The 21,605-nt window shown below is 37.1% G+C and overlaps 1 protein-coding gene across 2 annotated transcripts in view; it reads right to left on the reverse strand.

Moving 5' to 3' along the window:
• Nucleotides 1–21,605, reverse strand: part of TBC1D22A (TBC1 domain family member 22A) — a 188,521-nt gene that overhangs the window by 135,980 nt on the left and 30,936 nt on the right. Inside the window, exons 5-9 of one of the 2 annotated variants that reach the window (XM_075428719.1) lie at nucleotides 18,657–18,727; nucleotides 13,354–13,482; nucleotides 12,358–12,420; nucleotides 6,173–6,274; nucleotides 1,997–2,111 (exon numbers count right to left, since the gene is read on the reverse strand). In XM_075428719.1, coding sequence (XP_075284834.1) covers nucleotides 1,997–2,111; nucleotides 6,173–6,274; nucleotides 12,358–12,420; nucleotides 13,354–13,482; nucleotides 18,657–18,727 — 480 coding nt within the window. The remainder of the gene's footprint in view (nucleotides 1–1,996; nucleotides 2,112–6,172; nucleotides 6,275–12,357; nucleotides 12,421–13,353; nucleotides 13,483–18,656; nucleotides 18,728–21,605) is intronic. The other variant, XM_075428720.1, reaches the window with a different exon arrangement.

The raw sequence follows: 21,605 nt of genomic DNA on the forward strand, positions 1-21,605 counted from the left end.
AGAGGTACTTCATAAATTTAATGTCCCCATTTCAAGTTTAAGTAAAATGCAAGCTCCTATTCATCTTAATTTGAATGCATCCCTTGGCGTAACTTGAATATCTTAGAAAGACTCAAATCATAAAGCTATTTAGACACAAATATTTGAAAGTTTTTATATGTCACTGAGGAAATAACTGCTGTTAGCACTTAGCCAGGACCACCACTATATTGAAGAAAATACCTTCATTTCAGTATTTTTCTTATTATACAGATATGAGCTTTTAAATGAGCATTCAGAACACAGTTTTCTGAGTTTCATACATTTTTAGTTGCAAAACATCTTTTACGGTTGTTAGTTTTTGAGTTTCGTCTTTCTTCACTGGACACTTACTGGAACAGCGATGCTCTCCTATACGAAAATACTGACAAACTGGCAAATACCTTAACAATCACCATGGTCTCCAAATGTAAGTTGGTGGTAAAGACAAACTTATTTACCATATTAATTAAATGGTCTATTTAACATGGAATATCAATTCTCTAATCGCATCTCATTTGAACTTCTTATTTCAATTAACAACCCTAAAGTCTACTAGAGACCCTACTGTTCCAGGATCATTAAGAACATTTTCATTATCTGTCAAATGAGGGAGTAAAAGGCAGAAACTGCAAGTACTCTCAGGAGTAGGCCTCTACCCTACTTAAGCGATGATTAGGGAGAAAGCAGCAGTAGTTCTCATTAGTTGCTTAGCAATAAAATGTCCCCCTATGAAACAAGAAAGGAACAAAGCAACATAGGTGTTGCCATGCAAATGAGTAAATGGATAGTCTGTCATCCACTCAAGGATAATCTGTCCTTCATTAAATCTAATCAGTCCGGATTAAGACACCAATGGGCATCTTGCATAGTGAAGGTAGGAAGTAGCCAGACAACACGTTGCTCGACTTTACGTATAAGCATCATGTATTGTCATTGCGTGTATGACAAATAGAAATACAACGAAAACAGTTTTAATTCAAGCCAAATTAACACTATCATTTTTACTGTTTAATCTTAGCCTTTATATCCACAGCTATATCCGAATTATAAATGAACTATTGTTAACAATTAGCCATACTCTTAACGTTTATCAAGACTTTAATACTAACATATAAATTTAATATATGAATGATGTTCTAGTAAGAAAGAGATGAGCAATCAACCAATGTTAGAGTTTGCCAAATAAAGAAGTTTTCAAAAAGTATACTCCCATATAAGGCCACAAACTCAACAGAAACACAGCTGTTTACGCTACCATTGCTACTAGCACTGTGAGCCCCAGAAGAGCAGAGTTCTTAACTACACAAATTTGATTACTGCTGCCTTAATTTTCTGACCTTAATTTCAGGTTGTTACTCTTTCAGCCACAGATACAGTTTAACAGGTTCCCTCTACGTTAATTTCCCCACCACTCATTTAAAAAAATTTCCTGTTTCAAGGGGTTTTTTTCTTGTTTTGGTGTGGAGTTTTCTGTTGTTGTCTGGTTTTGATTTGTTTTTCTTTAAACACCTACTCATTTCATACATACAATTTAAAGTTTTCACAAAAAATGTGAATTAGAAGAGAGAGAGAAAGGGAGAATAAAACCATTTATGAAGAAAAAAGCATCAGGAGTGGTGAACACGTCTTAACTAGAAATCCAGATGAATGCAAATGCTAGATTGTGCTTCTTTCCCCTGCTTTCAGATCTGACCAACGAGAGTGCTCTCTGCGACTTCCACAGAGGGTTTCGGTTGGTTGGTTTTTGTTGAGGAGGGGGACATTGTCTGAAATAAAAACCTGAAAGATTCCTGAACTCAGCTGACTACTTACACAAAATCTGAACTGCTTCTCAGTATATATTTAAAGATAGCTATAAAATTCATATATCAAGTTGTGCTTTGATTAGCTAATCTAAATCATTACTCAGATTAAAATGAAGATGCCTTTCCAAAACCAGTACCAAATCATAATTCAGTATTAAGATAAATCTTACCTATATATTCATAAACGAAGACTACAAAAAAAGGAGTAACAAGATCATTTATGCCCTGAACATATCCACTGGCTGGATGACGTATTGCCCAGATAAATAAAATTCTTTCAAAGATCTGAAAAAGAGTTAAAGAAACTATCAGATAATTCATCAAGTGATGAGCACATTTTAAGTAAGACGATGGAAAATTATACAAGCACAAATTTAATATCATAGAGTTAGTAGTATAACAACACGCATACAAAAGCATAAATGAATACTGGTATTCATAATTAACTTCCAGTGCTAAGTAAGCTTCTCAGTTCTTCAAAAGAAACCATTTTGAGGGTATTAGCACATGTTAAAACCAACCTAGTATATAATTCAGTTACAGTAGTTAAAACAAAGTAGCACTTATTCACTAGAGCTTTCCCAATAATATAATATTCCTCTTTCCTCAATAGACAGAAATATTAAACCATCTTCCCATGACTTTTCACCTCTTTGAAATAAGTTCTTTATCAAGAACTTATTCTCTTTATTCCTAAATAACATAGATAAGTACTTCATATAGCTTACATTTTTTAATAACATGCCCACAAAAATAAATTCCATACTAGTTAAGCTTGCCTAATACTGCGGTGTGGCATTTTAGACTTGAGAATCACTTATACTGACTAATAAAAAAACCTGGAAAAATCACGAAATGTAGAAATAAGGCAACTGCCTGCCGTATCACATAATCCCACCCCCTCAATTCTGTAAACTGTACCTTGCTTAGGATCTGAAAAAGTTCCTAAGGCCACAACATACCTGATCATGGGAAGTACAGCGTGAGAAGACTGTGGAGCAGGGAAACCACAGAACTTCACTCTGACGCAATTTACGTCTGTCACAAGCTGTATTTCCTCCCAATTATTTGCTTCTGAACATCCCACGTGTCTTTAAAATATTGCAATAAGCAGCAGAGTGCAAGCTGCTGTGTGCTTTGCCCTAATTACAGGTATTCATCCAGGTATTATCTGAAGCAAAAGAACGTTTGTGCTTTCCCTGGAAAGCCTGCCCAAGAAGCCAGAATAGAGAGGCAGGTAAGCGGAGCAGAGAAAGGAGAGCTCCAACCAAAGAACTATGTCACTCTGAAGATCAGGCCTCAATACTAGTATCAAAGGAGAGACTTTGCAAGGACCCCAAGGAGACTGCACAGTTTGCTGCAACCCCAAAAGTCAATCAATGCTCAGGCTTCAAGAAAGCCCATAAAAGACACAATAGGGAGACGAAGTTTAGTTTATGAAACCTTTATTATTTCTATTCAATCTCACTCGAAGTTCTTGCTAGACTAAGAAGCTGACTTTTCGGATTCTGTTTTAAATAAAATCTTATTCTTCAGTTTAAAAGCCCTCTCGCAGTCATTTTCAAGTAAGTAAAGGTCTAGGCATATACAACTCACAGCTGGGTGCTTGAGAGTCCCATCACAGGCTTCCACATGAGCTACCTGAAGCTGAAACACATTTGCACCTTTTGCTTTGAAAAAAAGTCCCGATTATCAACATCTGCCCTTCTCCCACAGGCTTTCTTTCGAGAATGAACTTTCCTTATTCTCCAGGTTTTTTGTTTCCCTGGAATGCTGAAAATCCACAGAACAAGAGGGACTGTCAAGAACAATAATAAATATGAAAAGCTTTGGTGGACACTGAAAAACAAGCCTTAATGCAGCTCACGTCTGATCCATTACAGCTACATTTGAGTTTTTGCTCAGTATGATTTCACTTGTGGGGCAAAGATTAGCCAGTAAGGGAAGTATTCATTCAGCAACTTCCCCATAAAAGCCTCTTGTTTTCATTAGCCAAGATGCTTATTCCTTTAGCTACAAACTCTTCCTGGTGCTAGCCCTGCCGCTTCATGCTTTTTAATATGCACTACATATCAAACTGAAAAAGTACCAACCTCTGCCCGTCAAGCAATAGCCAGTGGGATTTCATCGTCTATCAGCAACTGTATAAAGACCTTAAGTTCTGCAATTTACAGTTTGCTCTTATGTTTTATATAATTATATTTGTATGAAATTAGTGGTTTATGTAATATTTTTACTATTATTGGAAAACAGCAAATCTATCTAGGTTACTTAGCTCACAGCCATCCCTCCTGCTTCTGTCAGTTGCCACTTCTAGCTTCAGTAACATTAGTTCTTCACTACTATCAGTGTTATCGTTCTGTGTTTCATTTCAAATAAAACTACATGTTTAACATACTGCAAATACAAATAACTTTCTTGAAAACAAACATCAGATAAACACTAGAAAAAACTATTTAAATAGCAATTGCTGAATGTGGAATAGTGTTATGCACTAGGCTAAATAAAAAACTCCTTGTGTGATGCAGTTACAAAATATGTACAACAACATATTTTTTTGTTTGTTGTGCATAAACAACAATGCACAACAAACATGAGAAACAAAAAAACCCCACCATCAGTAATTCAAGAAGTAACAGCTAACAAAATATCCATTGCAAAAATTATTAAAATAGTGCTTTTCATGAAGGCATATCTCAGGTGAAACAACCCCAAAATTTGTACCACCAACTCTTCCCTTTCCTCAGAACCTGACAATACACGGTTTGCATTGCAAATTGAGATGTCTATGGATTTCAAAGCATTTTTAAAATCCAGGTATGAAAACTTAGATTGGGGGTGGGGAGGTGGGGTGTTCTAGGTTTTTGGTTTCGGGGTTTTGCAGATTTATTTTAATATTATTGAGCCGCAAGGACCACTCAGCAATTGCCACACCAGCTTTAATACTCCCAAATGCATCTAATCAGAAATTCAACAAATATGCACTGAAATAGTGTTTTCAAGTTCCTACTCATTTTCATAAAGTTTCATTCACTGTTCTGAATTGAAAAAAATGAGCACTGAATACCTGAAATGCAGACTGATTTAAGTTTCTATACAGCACTCATCACTGTGTTCAAATAGGACTCATTAAAAAGGTCACTTTCCCAAAAGGTTTCCTTCTTGGCTTCCAAACCAGCAACAGAAACTGGAATTACATTTCTACTATGAACCACTACATCTCATGAGATGTCATTACCAATCAATTATTCTCCTTTGAATTTAACTTTCATTCATGGTAACAGTAAGAATTCTATTCATATACATAAAGAATCCGTTCACCTAAAATGGTAATTTTGAATTTCTTGTGGCTTTTGCCACCTCAGAAAACTCCAAAACCCTCAAGCCTTTAATCATGAGAACTCCTAAGAATTTGCTTATTGTTTCTCTAACTTAAAAAAAAAAAAAAAAAAAAAAAAGAGAGAGAGAGAAGTGTGGACAATTTTATAAGCTATATTAAAATCAAGCTGTTTCCTTGAAACTACTTCTTCCTCATAACGCACGCGTGGACAGAAAACACTGTCACACACTATCCACTTCAACGAAACTCAGTTAAAGATAAAACAAATTTATAATAAATTACAGGTTATTCCACATCAACTGATCACATTTATCAAACCTACACTTACAGACACTAGTCTTTGAAATAAACTTGACTGAATCACATGTGAGAAGACCTCCAACTCCTCTCTTTCTTTTTGAGGGCCGCTATTTATTTATTCCCAGTCCTTTAAGTCCTTGCTCCAATGTTACCTTCTCCCCTCCAGGATCTACACAACTCCCATAAAAAATAAACTGATTTAAAAAGAAGCATATAATAACAAGTTATTTCCACACTTAGAGATTCAAAACGCCTTTTTCTAAAAATCAGCATTTCACGACAGAAATCAAATTCCAAGTCCATATAAGAAATTAAACCAGCTTTATTAACTCTAATGAAAAGCCCTTTGGGAAGAGAGGCTCAGACACCACCAAGAAGAGGAACAAAAATCCTGCAATAGTAACATTTGGAAGTTGAAGTCAGAAGACACTGTGAGGCTTATACATGTTATGTTTCTGGTCTTATGACTAGCAATTTTTCTCAGCTCTGTCATCTACAATCTCTTCACCTCATTCTTCCAAGTAGCAGTATCATTATTCTAAATCTCTGCAGCGTCAAAAATTAACATGTACATAAACCACCATAATATCCACAATAACTGTCTCACACACTTTGAAACCTGTCTTTGATCAACATTCAGATTCCCGTCTCTCCTTTATAGCTCTTGCCATCTCACCTTAAAAAAGCAAAAGTGACCGTTGCTCACCTGGGACCAGCAACATCCTCCACCTCCCGAGAACAGAGTTGGCTCTGGGAACAACTCTCGGCTCCTGTCTGCACTGAGCCCCTGGGAGTAGGAAGGGATCCCCTGTGAGGATAAGGGCATAGGCTGTTGTGGGACACCGGACTTGTCTAGACTTCTTGGTGCCAAATATAGAAATCACTGTAAGTTAGCAGGGAGTAGTGCGGCTTGACTTGAGCAACACGCTTAGCTTGCAGCTTGAATTGTTGCTTATCTCGCAAAACAGATGTAACGGGTTGCGATCTAGCACTCGACAGAGTGACTTCTGGGGTGAGGCGAAGATCTCACAGCACAAGGTTGCTTCAACAAAACCAGAAAGACCTCCATACATCTGTCCTGAATTCCCCACCCCTGTCCACATGGAATGTGGAAAGAGGGGCAGGCCACTTGGGAAGAGTACAGAAACGTGGTGAGAGCATGCAGGGATGCGACGAGGAAGGCCAAGGCTCACCTGGAATTGAAGCTGGCAAGGGATGTCAAAAACAACAAGAAGGGCTTCTTCAACTACATCAGCAGCAAAAGGAAGGCTAGGGACAACGTGGGGCCGCTGCTGAATGAGGCGGGTGTCCTGGTGACGGAGGATGCGGAGAAGGCAGAGCTAATGAATGCCTTCTTTGCTTCAGTCTTCAGTGCTAAGACTGGCCCTCAGGAATCCCAGGCCCCGGAGGTAAGAGAAGAAGCCTACAAAGAGGACGACTTTCCCTTGGTCGAGGAGGACTGTGTGAGGGATCGCTTAAGTGATCTGGATGTCCACAAATCCATGGGCCCCGACGGAATGCACCCACGAGTGCTGTGGGGAGAGCTGGTGGATGTCATTGCTGAGCCACTCTCCATCACCTTTGAGAGGTCCTGGAGGACAGGAGAGGTGCCCGAGGACTGGAGAAAGGCCAATGTCACTCCAATCTTCAAAAAGGGCAAGAAGGAGGACCCAGGGAACTACAGGCCGGTCAGCCTCACCTCCATCCCGGGTAAGGTGATGGAGCAGATGATCCTGGAGGCCATCATCAAGCAAGTGGAAGAAAAGAAGGTTATCAGGAGTAGTCAGCATGGATTCACCAAGGGGAAATCATGCCTGACCAATCTAATAGCTTTCTACGATGACATGACTGGCTGGGTAGACGAAGGGAGAGCTGTGGATGTTGTCTACCTTGACTTCAGCAAGGCTTTCGACACTGTCTCCCATAATATCCTCCTAGGGAAGCTCAGGAAGTGTGGGCTGCATGAGTGGTCGGTGAAGTGGATAGAGAACTGGCTGAATGGCAGAACTCAGAGGGTTGTCATCAGCAGCGCTGAGTCTAGTTGGAGGCTGGTAACAAGTGGTGTCCCCCAGGGGTCAGTACTGGGCCCAGTCTTGTTCAACTTCTTCATCAACGACCTGGATGAAGAGTTAGAATGTACCCTCAGCAAGTTTGCTGATGACACCAAACTGGGAGGTGTGGTAGATACACCAGAAGGCTGTGCTGCCATTCAGCGTGACCTGGATAGGCTGGAAAGCTGGGCAGAGAGGAACCTGATGAGGTTCGACAAGGGCAAGTGCAGGGTCCTGCACCTGGGGAGGAACAACCACATGCACCAGTACAGGCTTGGGGTGGACTTGCTGGAGAGCAGCTCTGCAGAGAGGGACCTGGGCATCCTGGTGGACGACAGGTTAACCATGAGCCAGCAGTGTGCCCTGGCTGCCAAGAAAGCCAATGGCATCCTGGGGTGCATCAAGAAGAGTGTGGCCAGCAGGACGAGGGAGGTTCTCCTTCCCATCTACACTGCCCTGGTGAGGCCCCATCTGGAGTACTGTGTCCAGTTCTGGGCTCCCCAGTTCAAGAAAGATGAAGAGCTACTGGAGAGAGTCCAGCGGAGGGCTACAAGGATGATGAGGGGACTGGAACATCTCCCCTACGAGGAGAGGCTGAGGGAGCTGGGCTTGTTCAGCCTGAAGAGGAGAAGGCTGCAAGGGGACCTAATAAATGCTTATAAATATCTCAAGGGTGGTGTCAGGAGGATGGGGCCAAGCTCTTCTCAGTGGTGCCCAGTGACAGGACAAGGGGCAACGGGCACAAACTGAGGCACAGGAAGTTCCCTCTGAACATGAGGAAGAACTTCTTCCCTCTGAGGGTGACGGAGCACTGGAACAGGCTGTCCAGGGAGGTTGTGGAGTCTCCTTCTCTGGAGATATTCAAGACCCACCTGGACGCAGTCCTGTGCAGCCTGCTGTAGGTGACCCTGCTTCGGCAGGAGGGTTGGACTAGATGACCCACAGAGGTCCCTTCCAACCCCTACTATTCTGTGATTCTGTGATTCTGTCCTGAATCATCGAGCCCCGCCATAACTGGCAACTCTTGGTAAGGGCCAACACAATAATTGACTTAGTCCCACCCCACCAAGAGTATAAACCTGGCATTTAGAATCCTCTGTTTTGAGGACAAGAACAACAACTGACAGGACGGGTCGACAGGCCTGTACCTGTCTCCTTCCCAGGCAGGAATGCCTCTTTAGCAAGATCCACACCTGCAACTATGTTGGACGATACCCAGGGAAATTGTTAATATTGCTTAATTAATCAATTACTGGCTAGCCTTAAGACATTCAGCACTAAATGCAACAAATTAATTTATCAACAGCAATTCCAAATTCGTTGTATCTATCACCTTTATAAATCATTTATCTGTTCAACCTTGTGAAACCAAGCCAATCAGTGAAAAGTCCTTGAGAGGGCTCTGACAGGCAGGCGTTGACTCTGGTAAGTGGCAACAGACAGACTCCTTCAGGCATAAACCGTTGACCAAGCCTGGGAAGAAGACTGGATCCAGCCACACCCAGACTCCTCTCTGAGAAGCCTGTAAAGCAAGGGGGTCCCTTCTGAACTGCGTGACTCAACGGAAGGGCCTTCCTCTCCCAGCTACACATCAGACTCGTACTCCCAACACTCCTAGCTGTGCTAGGGTAGGGCTCCAAAACCCAGAAAGGGAGAGGAAGAAACAAGGGAGAAGTTGGATGTTATGACCCTTCCAGCATCATTTGCACTAGCTTTTATTAAGATGACATAAAGCAAGCTGGGCTTGGCTCTCTCAGACCAGACTGAGAGCAAAGACAAAGACATACGCAAGACCAGATGCCAGCAGCCCACACACCTAGTCAGGAGATCAGTGGAGCTCTAAAAACCATCTAACACATGGAGATCCCACGACTCTGTAAAGTTCAGGATATTGATGGATCAGTAAAAATTAAATCAGATCTCTACCACTTCTTTGTAACTCAAGTAATTCCTAGATTTCCTCTTACCCCACTTACTGCTGCTATCCACCCTTTTCACATTCTCATTCTTTTGTACCCCAAGACCACTCACTCCCAACTAACAGAATATTACTAAAATACACCTTTGTTTTACACTTTTTTCCCCTTTTTTCTTTTTTTTTTTTTTTTGTTAATCAGCTGTCACTTCTCACTCCTCCAAGCTTTCTATCATTTTTCCATCAATTTACTTACTACTAGGGAGAAAAAAAGGGGTTGGAGTAAGAAAGATGATGGGATAGAGTATGGACAGGGATGGGGGGGGGGAATGTTGTTTGTTGTGTTGGGTTTTTTTTAAACAAGAAAGCAGCAGCTATCTAGCTGCACACAATGCCTTCATCACATCAATGAAAAGTATGTCCACCTACTTTGTGGCTCAATTACACTTCTTACGTGGCTCAATTTACTACGCATTCAAGGTAAAGAAATGAAAGTATGACCAGCAAGCAGGGATATTGGGCTGTATGCAACAGACTCAACTAATTTCCTTGCAAGAGCAATCACAGTTTCTAGAAAGCATGAATTTAAGATAGACTTCTTTAAAGGCAGTGTTTAAGATGCACATATCCAATGAAGCATTAGAAAAACATACCTTTGGACAAGTTTAACAAAAAACTAGAACTGAAAACAATGCTGATTTTATGAAAAAAAATATTTGCAAACACAATCTCAAGTAAATCACATTAAATGAATATGCGACCCGAGTCATGTTATCTGCCAAAAGACAATTAACACCAAAAAAGACCTCAATAATTTCATGGTTTTAATAACCCCACAAAATTAACTGAAATTACATTCCAGACGCAAACTTTACTAAATAATATTTGCTACTGAAGTTCCATTGACATATTGGATTTTACTTAGCAAGAAGTTACCTAGGCACAAAAATTCCTTTTCATTTTACTTACTCCCAACCAATAATAAGTGTTTTATTCTGGGAGAATCTACTAGTTCTGAAGTTGACTGTCAACATTTTCATTAAACCAGTCTATTTTCAGATTAATTGTAATTCAGCTATTAAAAACAAAAATCTGACAACTGTGACTGTTTGTAAAAAATACTGCACTAGTATCTTTTTCACATTAATATATTCTCCAAATTCCCAAATAAACTCCTTAGCTCTACTTAAATCATTCGACCAAAAAGAGCTTTTAACTATCCTATAACTCCAAATCTTTTCAGTGTCTTATTATAGGATGCTTTCCCCAACATACTAAATATTTAACAATACACACTTCAAATTTTGGAAAAACTTAATCATATCTTCTTTAATTATCAATACATGTTTACTCTAGCATTTCTAACTGTATTATGGAAAAAGAAGAAATAAATACACCATCTAGCAGTCATTCTTGAAGAAATGTTTTGTGCTTTGCAATCTTCCTCTAAAAACAAGAATATACATAGATTCTTACACCAGACAAGTAAACAGCTTCTAATTTGTCCTTCACGAGAACATAGGGGGAAGAAAAAAACATCATTTTGTGGTATGTTCACATAAACTAAGAACTACAAAAACACAATCACTGTTCAGATGTACAACAGTCATATTCATCTGAGACACAGTTTAATCATGCAATGCAAGGAAGTAAAAATTATCCACCCCAAAAAAGCCACCACTTTATGTTGAATACAAATACATCTTCAGAAAAATTTAAGAGACTATTGCTGATATAGTTCAAATATTTCTTTCCTCTTAGAAGCATTTGAGCATTCTTCTCTAGCCATTTTTTCATGAAATAATATTCACCTCCAATTTCATCTACTGGCTCATTTCTAGCTACATCACTGACACTGATCTTGTTCATTTCTTCAATAGTTCATTTTTTGCTGGTATTGTCTCCCTTCTTGTCTCCCTTCTTGTCCCTTTATTTTTCTTACTTCACTCTCCGATTCATCCCTAGAAAAGCCGAAGCAGAACACCACTGTGCAGAAAGCAGTCGGAAAGTAGTATTCTTATACCATTCTCTTTTCAAAAAACTGTAAAGGCTATTTCTTCAGACTGATTTCTCCAACACATGTGGAGCAGCATTTACATTAAACAAATAATTGCCAGAGTGGAAAAACAAATGAAAGCTAGTTCTGCATTTAACTTCTCGTATCATCTAACGAACTACTAGATGATGTTCTCTGTGGCTCTATAATGATACTAACAGAACCTACACGGAAGTACATTTGAAAGTCTAACTAGAAACATTAGAAAGGAGAAGAAATTGAAGGATTAAAAGAAATAAATTGAAAAAGGGGAATTCACACCACCTATACTATTTATGTCTTATACACCTTACAAACAAAAGTCCCTGTGCGATATAACTACCCAAAAACATAGACCGATTTCATTAACATTTATCATTAGTTGATATATATCTACTATGGCAGTACGAGAATTTAAATAGTGTACACAAACCAGTCATGCTACAAATCACAAACCAGTCATGCTACAAATTCACAAAAAGAGAATTTCCCAAGTGGAACACCATGATAAAAACTTCCAGACCTTGAATGATTTTGACAAATACATAGAACCATGGGTTTCTTAGTTTGCTTATTAACAAAATATATAAAAAGCAAAACAGGAAAAAATAAAAACACAACCTCAAAGGCACAAGACCGAAGAAAAAACTGACAGATTTCATGCAGGAGATTAATGAGATGCTTCTCCTTTTACTACTCATACTTTACTACTCATGTTTACACTGTTATTCTTAGCCTATACTTATATATCTTCATTTTTGGGACTTTTTTAAGCTAGTTCTGAAATCAAAAGAGCAAGTGTTGTCAAATTAATTAATGACCAGCGCTGTGATTATCAGATTCATTAATAAAATTATTTCTAAAAAAAAATCTTTAGATATCATTCTTACCTCTGTTACTTTGGGCTGAAGTCTTAAAACTTCAGGACTCATGCGTGGGATATCTATATGGATCTAATCAGACATAAAGAAGAATATTGTAAAAGGAACCAACAGCCCACTTTTAAACAACACAATAGTTAATCCTATGGTTTTACAGTATTAGTTATAATCCCATTGTATCACTGTTTCTGGAATAACATGGATTTATTGTATTTCAAAACATGTGGCCAAGTCTTTAAGTCATTGTTAATCTATCAATAAGGCAAAATGAAAAAAATATTTACTTTGTTTTCACGTATTAGGATCCTTACATCACATTTTGATTGTTTTCAAATTATAGTCATATTGGCAATATCACTACCTCAGGGTAATTATGAGTAAATACATACTACTACTTCACTAAAGTCATGTTCAACTGACCGTATCATATACACTTCTTGCTACTTTAGTAGCAAGCTGCTTCTGTCCTAACGAAACGTAAAGTAGGACTGCTCAGTCTATACCTAGTGAAACAAACTATTTATTTTAATACAAAACTTTTCTTCAAGTTATCTGCTTATCTGGTTGGCCAAGAAAGCTTGACATGCCTACGTTGATTGCACATCATACACAGTTCCAACTTCTTTAGCAGAATTATGGAGCCAGCAAGAAACAGTCACTGTTACACTTTCCTCGTACCATCCCCACTCAATTGAAGGAGGGTCTGAGCAGGACATGATGGACTTGAAAGTCCTACTAGTCTTAAATAGAAAACCATGGCGGCACCGAACCACAGCACTACATGGCATGACTAAAGCTGACATTAAAAGAAAACCACTATTTAGAATTTCAGACCAAACTTTCATATTTTTGCTTCTGAAATGTAAGAAAACTATTGATTAGAGAGCTGTCTATCAAGTAAGATTAAAGAAATAGAGAAAAACAGTAGCATAGTTCAAAAATAGTCCCTTTGAAGTACTTTAGCAGATGTCCTGCAGGTAAAAGTCACTTCAATAGGTGTTCTACCTGTCTATAGGTATCTTGGTGATTTTCATCATTTCTGGAATCATAGTATTGTTCAACAAACGCAAAATACTCTTCGCGCTTTCTTTTTAAAGTGCTTTCTCTTCGGTCCACATTTGCAGGAAGATAGCCCTGAAAAAAAAAACAGTGAAATGAAAAGAATATTAATCTTTGCCTTACAAAAAGCATCACTGGCATTTGATTGCATGTGACAGGAAAGCTAATAAACTGATGTAGTGCCATGCAATCCTACGTAGATCTGAATAATCTTTTAGTAAATCAGTTTTCTATTCATTCCAACTGATACAAAAGTTCAGATACAAACACCTTACTAAAATCAGCTTCCTTTTTTTCCAGTTCTAAAAGGCAACTTCTCACCATGAATTCTAAGATGATGTTTGCCTTCTGAAGAGAAAAGCTCAAATAAGTAAGTTCAGATAAATGTAATGCTGTATGAGCTCATTAATTTCTGCATTCCTATGAGGCCATTATTGGAGCTATTTTATTAAGTTTTTAAACAAAATGCGTATTATCTCAGTTGCCTTCAAGTAGGAATGATATACATTAGCAAATTTGTTTAAATTATGGTTAAACTTGTAATACAGTGGAGTATTAATTCAAAAGCTTTAAAAACATTTCAGCTACTTTGTTTCACTGTTTCAGATGAGAAAAAAATAATTTCAAGTTTTCATTTCATCTCAACAGGTTCCTAAAAGTTTCATCACAGAAAAAGACTCAACAGCACCAGTGACTGCGCTCTCAGATGTAAGAACAGTAGCTGTACATTTCCTTAGTTGTTTCCCAAAAGCAATTTACAAACACTAGCTTATTTTGCATAAGGTTATGGACACACTAAGGAAGTCATGTGCCAGATATGCAGGACTATACGCTGTTGCATTAAGTACAGAATTTATTTGAAAGGTTCTTCATTGAACTCATTCATATATCTCTGAATATACCAATCTCTGCCCCCCTCCCCCCCAAAAAAAAATCCATTTTCATTTTCTTTTTTGTCCAAGTTGATCTCTATTTCTGGCATCTCAGCCTACTTTCTATCTAAAAACCAACAAGCTCATGTTACTATGTCAGCATTTACGAAAGGAAATATCATGAATGTTATTAAACATTCAGTTTATATATAAAGAATACTTATTAGCCACACCATTCTTCATGTCACGGCCTACCAAAGCACTGCCTGAACATTCAGAAATAGTTAATGCCTTCTTGTAAGCAGCTTGAACAATCAACACAAATATCCCATAACACTGCAAGAAAGAAAACTAGTTCATATTTTACATACATGGTAGTCCTGAAAAAACAGTTCATATAAGAATCATTCTAAAGATAGACAGCTTTGAAAGAGATCTGCACACCCAAGACAATATAAAAGAAATATAATAATTCTATTATTGTCTAGTCCAGTCAAACTGAAATATTTCTTGCCAATACTACAAAAGCTCTCCTTCCACAATAACAGCTACCACCACACTAACAACAATTAGTAAAACAGAGAAATCAAAATTATGTCAGATTTGAGTTTCCTTGATAAAAATAATCCTCATAACATCAAAAAATCCTATACTAGAAGTGCAGCTTATATTTGCACTTATATAATGAGCCACAGTCACTGCAACTAACCAATAAAATGCTGTGCATTTAACTACAAAACCAACTTTCTTATTCAGTCCTAAACAATACAAGCAAAAATGGAAGGGGTAAACCTAACATGCGAAAATTGCTATTTATACAATGAAATTAAACACTCTCAGAATAAGTATACAGGTTCCATTACTCTCCTGGAACAATCCAACATCATATCTCATTTCTACAACTTCTGTTTTGCTTAACATTTAGGGAAAAATAAAAAACACACACCATACAAAAACATCAATAGATTTTTGAAAATATCTCTACGTTACAACCATTTAAAACATTATTCCCGTATAATTTAACTTCTTAGTTTAAAATGACAACAGAATAGTACAAACCATATTGCATTCCAAATACCTTAAGAGGAACTTGCTTTGGCAAAACCATACTTTTTAAGATGTACTGACTTGCATCTGGTTCCAGGCCCTTTAAATCGCACCAGATTAACTTTTGCCTCAAGACTCAATCTGACATTTAATATCCTGTCGCAGTGTTCTGTATTAAGTTAAATATTGAATTCTGCCTCTCATTTACTCTCAAAGGCTGTTTTTAGTGTAATTTTTTTTTCCCTGGAGGATATCTTAGTTCCATTAGAAAATAATTCATTTGTGAGATCAAATGTGATTGTTCAAAGGATACCAATATTTAGTCAGCAAGTCTTTTTGCCATTATTAAGTTTCAAAGACTGAAGTAATCTTTCAATTGGACAAGTCTTGTTTCCTGTTCACTTTACAAATTAGGTTTCATTTTTAATAGTTGGGAAGGCTTGCAACATACCATCAAGGAATAAACTGGTGGAGGGTTCAATCCGTTTATTCATTAATTTCCTCCAAAGGTTTTTGCAACCGTATCTTTAGTTTTGTTATTCAAAAGAGAAGTGAGCCTGAACAGTTCTGCTTGCTGTTTATGTACAGTATACCTAACATTTCTGTTATACTTTAAAAATAAATCATGCAACTTTTTTATATACTGTTACCAGTAGACATGCATAACTTCAACAGCCTCAGCATCATATTGATTCTCATATGCTTTCCCTTGGAAAAACTGTATTCAAACACGTTAACATTATTAATCTTCTGACTATGTAATAAATCTCAACCACTGAATTTTTTAAATCGTATTTTAAAAATTCCAATTTCACTGCTGATTTCACAAACAAGACAATCACATTCTGCCTCAGACACTGCCAATTGTACTCAGTTCCCCTCATACGTCATAGTTTGGACTTCTTAAGTAAGACTACTGAATAATTGCAAAACAAACACATCCAGCCCTAATTTAGCCCTAAAATGCTTTGGTTTCTGTGGTTTTCTGGTCTTTTTTGGTTTTGCAACTGATTTTTAACCAAAACAGTCTTGCTTTTGTACAGTTCTTTCCCCAACCGCGCCCAGTGCAACCTATAGCAGAAAAGATTATCACATTACCCCCCCCGCCCTTACTTGGGACATCCATTAACAGAAGGTAACATATTTGAACAACTAACATGACTTAAAAATTAATTACCATTAAAAAAGCATCATGTAGTTTATGACCACAAATACTCAAAGCACTTTTTCTTCTCCACTTTGGAAAGAAGACAAAACAAGCTGCTGCCTTACAGTAACAAAAAATGATGATTACTAAATGACTCATATTTGGGTTGCCAAAATGTATTAATTGAGAACCACTTGGCAGATAAGAAACCATGGTAAGAATTACATAAGAAAAGCTGAGAACCTTCAAAATACTGCTCTTTGATGACAGAAAAAAAAAGAAAGAAAAAAGTAAAAACCCACACACATCCCACACTTTCGCAACTCTCTTATTAAAAAAAAATCCACTTAATTTTTAAAGTAAAAACAAAATAGCTTGAAGATATTTTCTTTGCAGAGGTACAGTAAGACAGCCAAAGATAAGAATTGAACTGGAATGGATCCTGAACTGGAGGAGTGGTTAAAACAACAGATCAAAGGAACTCTACACTTAGGAATTTCTCTAGACTGGGAATCTCAGGAGTACTAAACTAAAATCAACTTACGGAATGCCCGTGTTCCTCCTTGAAAGTAAGAAAGTGACTGCAGTTAATTTTTACATAACTCCAGTTCTCTAAATCTTAGTGTCAGTCCTCTGATTTAGAACTTAACCTATCCTTATACTTTAGCTTACTGTATTTCAAAGTCAGCTTTGAGTTACCCTTAATTTTTTTTTTACTTTGAGTGTTTTAAAACACACATCATAAACTTCAAGAGGAAAAAAAATGCTCTTTTCATTACCAAAATCTTAGACAACAACACTGGAAACAGTGCTAAAATAAATCATACACTGCATGTTTAATTTCAATTATAGCAGGATATTTGAATATCCACCATTAAGAAGCTGCATCTGCATTTAGCATTAGAAAGAACTAAGCACAAAGTTAGTAGAACTCATCAGCAAGAGAGACTCTTTCAGTCACTGGAAATCAGTCTCAATCTGCAGTAAATACTTCGCATTCTCCACTGAATTATTCTATAAAAAGCAAAGCTATTCAAGTCTACTCTCTGAAAAATTCAATAGTGTTAAACTGTTGTGTGTATAACTCAGAATTTTAAACAGTTCTTAAATGCATGAAGATTTGCTGATAAAGTGTGTCTTTCACAGCCTCTGGAGAGTAGTAGATAGCACAAAATTTTTGCTTCTTTTTAATACAAACATCTTCACAAGTTCTTCTCCCAACCACGGGCAGACAAACAACAGCTAAAATGCACAATCGTTTGCCATTGCAAGTATTATAGCTGAAAAGATTGGCATGAAAAATATTCCTATGAGGAATACATTGCATTTTTGCAGAACCTTTTCAAACATACTGCAAACACAGAGATTAAAAAAATGCAGTTCTCTCACACCAATCCCAGATTCCCACAAGCTTGTCTCTGACACCTGACTTAAACACCTCCCCGTGCCATTCCATGGCATTTCAGTTAACCTACTCCCAAACTACTGTCACTGCAAAATACTCTGACCACTGGGCAAAGTTCAGAGAGCTCAGCCACCCAAAAACTCACACTACAAAAGAGTGATTAGCTTTTTAATTAGCTTGTCTCCCTGAACTGACTCACAGGTCCGACCTCAGGAGAGCCAATGCCACAAGGTAACTGACCACAACGGTTCAGATACGTTTGTCTTAAATCACTATAGAAAAATTTGCCATAAAACCCCTAAAATCCTATCACAGCTTTTCCTCAGTACAGTGTTAATCCCTTCTTATAGTTACTTTAAAGTGAAGTCAGAATGAAGCCTTTCGTAGGACACCGATAGGCTTTGCTTCCTCTACTGTGGGCCTATTTTCAAGAAAACTGTAAGAATGTATTTGTCTTTGAACTCTCCACCGTTCCATCAAAATCGGTTGAAAGAGGCCACTGTTATCACATAAGCCTTTCTTTCATAGAAAGCCAGGCTGAAAAATAAAGATATAAAGCTGACATGATTTACTACTACTACTCATTCCCCTCCTTTCAGTTTGACAAATTAATCTGGAAATTGAGCAAAAGAACAGAACTTTCATTACAATTCAGCAACAAGATACAATGTTTTCAAGTATCACTGATGGATTACAACTTAAGCAAAATAATTTGCCATGCTTGAAAAAACTATTACTACTAAATGCAAAGGAAGAAGAAAAAAAAAACACAACTTACTGAAAGAAGCTTCCATGCAATTGGACGAACCCATTTGGGAATGCCAGACCAACTCAATTTCCGTAATTCTTCTATCAAAACAGAAGTATTTCATGAGAACTAAGGAAACTACTCTCAATTAATACACACAGATACACTCAAATTAGCACAAAGCTGTTTACCACAATGATCGTGTCTTCTTACGAAGTGGAACGAAATCAGAATTATGCAACAATTCTCTTAATATAATACTGGATAATTACTATCCATAGGGATACCTATAACAGTGGGTACTGAGCGCGACAAGGTAACTTTTCAGAGTATTTCTCAGCAATACTTTTTCATACACATGCCTTACATTAACATGCAAGAGACACTCCATCCTACTGTATAATATGCTTACACAGATCCTCATTAAAAATGAGATTTGCAGTGACGGAAACAGGGTAATAGTTTATGTTTGAATGCTGGAATTCAATCCCAAGCCATATTCTCATTCCTTATGTTGTCCTCCTTTCTCTTGAAAGCTGCTTGTCAGATATATACCCAGCTAAACCAATCTGCGGGACTTCGCACATTTTCTTGTGAAAACTTTTTATCATGTGGAAAAAAAATATAGAAAAATCATGGAAAATGTAAAGACAAATTATAATTAACATTGTCCCTAAGAAACAATATTTTGAAAGATATCCACTTGTAGCTCTTTCTCTTGTTACTCTGAGTAGAAAATACAGGGTAAAACTGCACAAGTTCAAATTATCATCCTCCTAAAGAAATCAGAACAATTACATTCTCTATTTTACTTTATACACACTTATTCCACTTAATTATATATATATTTGAATTAACTGTGTATATTCCAGTGAATTTGGTCTCTATCATATGCATATATTTTCCATATTTCACGCTTCCACAAAGCCTTTAAAAACATTCTATCTACCCACCTCAAGAAAATGATGCACAGAAGAAAATAATTAGAATAAGAGCTTTCTGAGTGGGTATCACAACTGACTGACTTTGGCCATTTATAGATGCATATTCTCTTTATTTTCTGTTAAGACAAGGACTTCTATTAGCAACATCTGTCTTCCTCCTCCCACCCCCACCCCCTCTTTCTACTGCTTTGAAAGAAAAGTGCATCTATAATATCAAGAAATGCAAATATTACTTGATAGGTGTGGCACGATATTGTATTATTTCTAGACACATTTACAAGTATTTTTAAGCAGGAATGAAAACATAGGCCACTGAAACCAGTACAATATTTTAAAAGTATACAATATATTCTAAGAAAAAAGCATCTGATTTAAAAAGTGTATCGAAGATAAATAGTTAATGCAAAAAAAAAATTCTTATTTAGCAATTAAAGTTTCTCAAAGAAGCATCAACTAAAGCAAAAAGCTCCAGTAACCTCAATTTTGCAGTATAAAGTTACCTGATCATCAAGATGCCCTATATTCCCTTTAGATATACATTAGCAAAAATGATACTTGCAAAATCCGTTTTGTCTTAAAATGAGATCACAGCATTAATATGAAGCTAAATAAATCATGGCAAAAAAAATTCCAGCTAGATGAAATCATACTTCCATCTCTTTTTTCTTATAGAAAATACAGAGAAAGGAAAACTGGCAAGAGGCAGAAATGAGAGATTGCTGTGGTCCTAGGTAGATGCGCGGTTTTAGAGTGGTCACTTCAAACCAATCATGACTATTCCAAACAAACAGTGGCTTACCAACAATTGTTCAAGTAACAAAAACTTCACACGTCCTGGACACACACATTCAACAAGCTCTGCTTTCTTTCTGACTCTGAGCAGCAGGCTCAGCCAAGCCAACAGCAGCTGCAGAGATCTCACTTGGAACAGTGAGGCTACGTCACCAAAATCCAAGCAAAACAGTGACCAGATGCTGCATTAGGATCAAAACAAAGCAGAAACTCATAATAGCAGAAAAAAAGAACAGATATTAAGAAACAAGACATTAAAAGCCCATCATATTAAAGTGAATGTGTCTATCACACATCTTGAATCCAGTCTAAAGAAAATGGATAACTTTCTTAAAACACCAGTGAAACTGTCATTCATCTATAAGCTTTAAAATACTACTGTGTTTGACAAAAATAAGTTTCATTAATAAAACCTGTTCTTTTCTGTAAGATTTCAAACCCCTGAAAAAGTCAAAATACACTGACATGGGAAAAATTGAAAAAAAAAAAATTCCTAATACGTTTTTGACTTAAAGACGTGGTTTATTCTGTAGTTTTGTTTTTAAATGAACTAATTTATATCTTTTCTATAGAAGAAATATAAGTATGCAAGGTGACACCTTGTTAAATCAAGAGTAGGTAAGTCAAGGTTATTTTCTATCAGTACAAATTGTATTTAGACATGTATTACTGAGTAAGTGTAAAAAACCAGCAGAATACGTAACTATTTAGGAAGATTATACTGAGCATGACCATAGGTAAACGCAGTCCTACACCTTGGACAATCCAAAGACTACCAAATACTAAAGGAAAAAGTATAAGAACACACCAAATATGACTCGACTTCTTTGATTTCCAGCAAACAAAAGATTCCTCTGCCGTGTATTTCCTTGTACTTGCAGCCTATCCATCATGTCTATGACAACAGTAAGACTAAATATACTACAGAGTTAATAACATAACTACACTCACTGTAACTGAATACGTTTTATTTTCTTTCTTCTTTACAGTCCATCCCTATCCGACACATTGATCATCTACAGCAAGTATTCTTTGCAGAAAAATTGTAATGCCAGTTCTTCCCTTCCCTCTTTATTAATTGGCATAGGCAGATTATTGCCTGCTCTTTAATCTGCAAATAAACACATACACTATCAGGCAGAAACAATTTTAACCTCATTTTACCAGTCCCCACTCCAAAAAAAAAAAAAACAAACCACGAAGGGAGCTTTGGTCATAGAAACCCAAACTAGCAGACTGAGAG

Source organism: Opisthocomus hoazin, chromosome 8 (genome assembly GCF_030867145.1).
Source record: "Opisthocomus hoazin isolate bOpiHoa1 chromosome 8, bOpiHoa1.hap1, whole genome shotgun sequence".
NCBI classification, from domain to species: Eukaryota; Metazoa; Chordata; class Aves; order Opisthocomiformes; family Opisthocomidae; genus Opisthocomus; species Opisthocomus hoazin.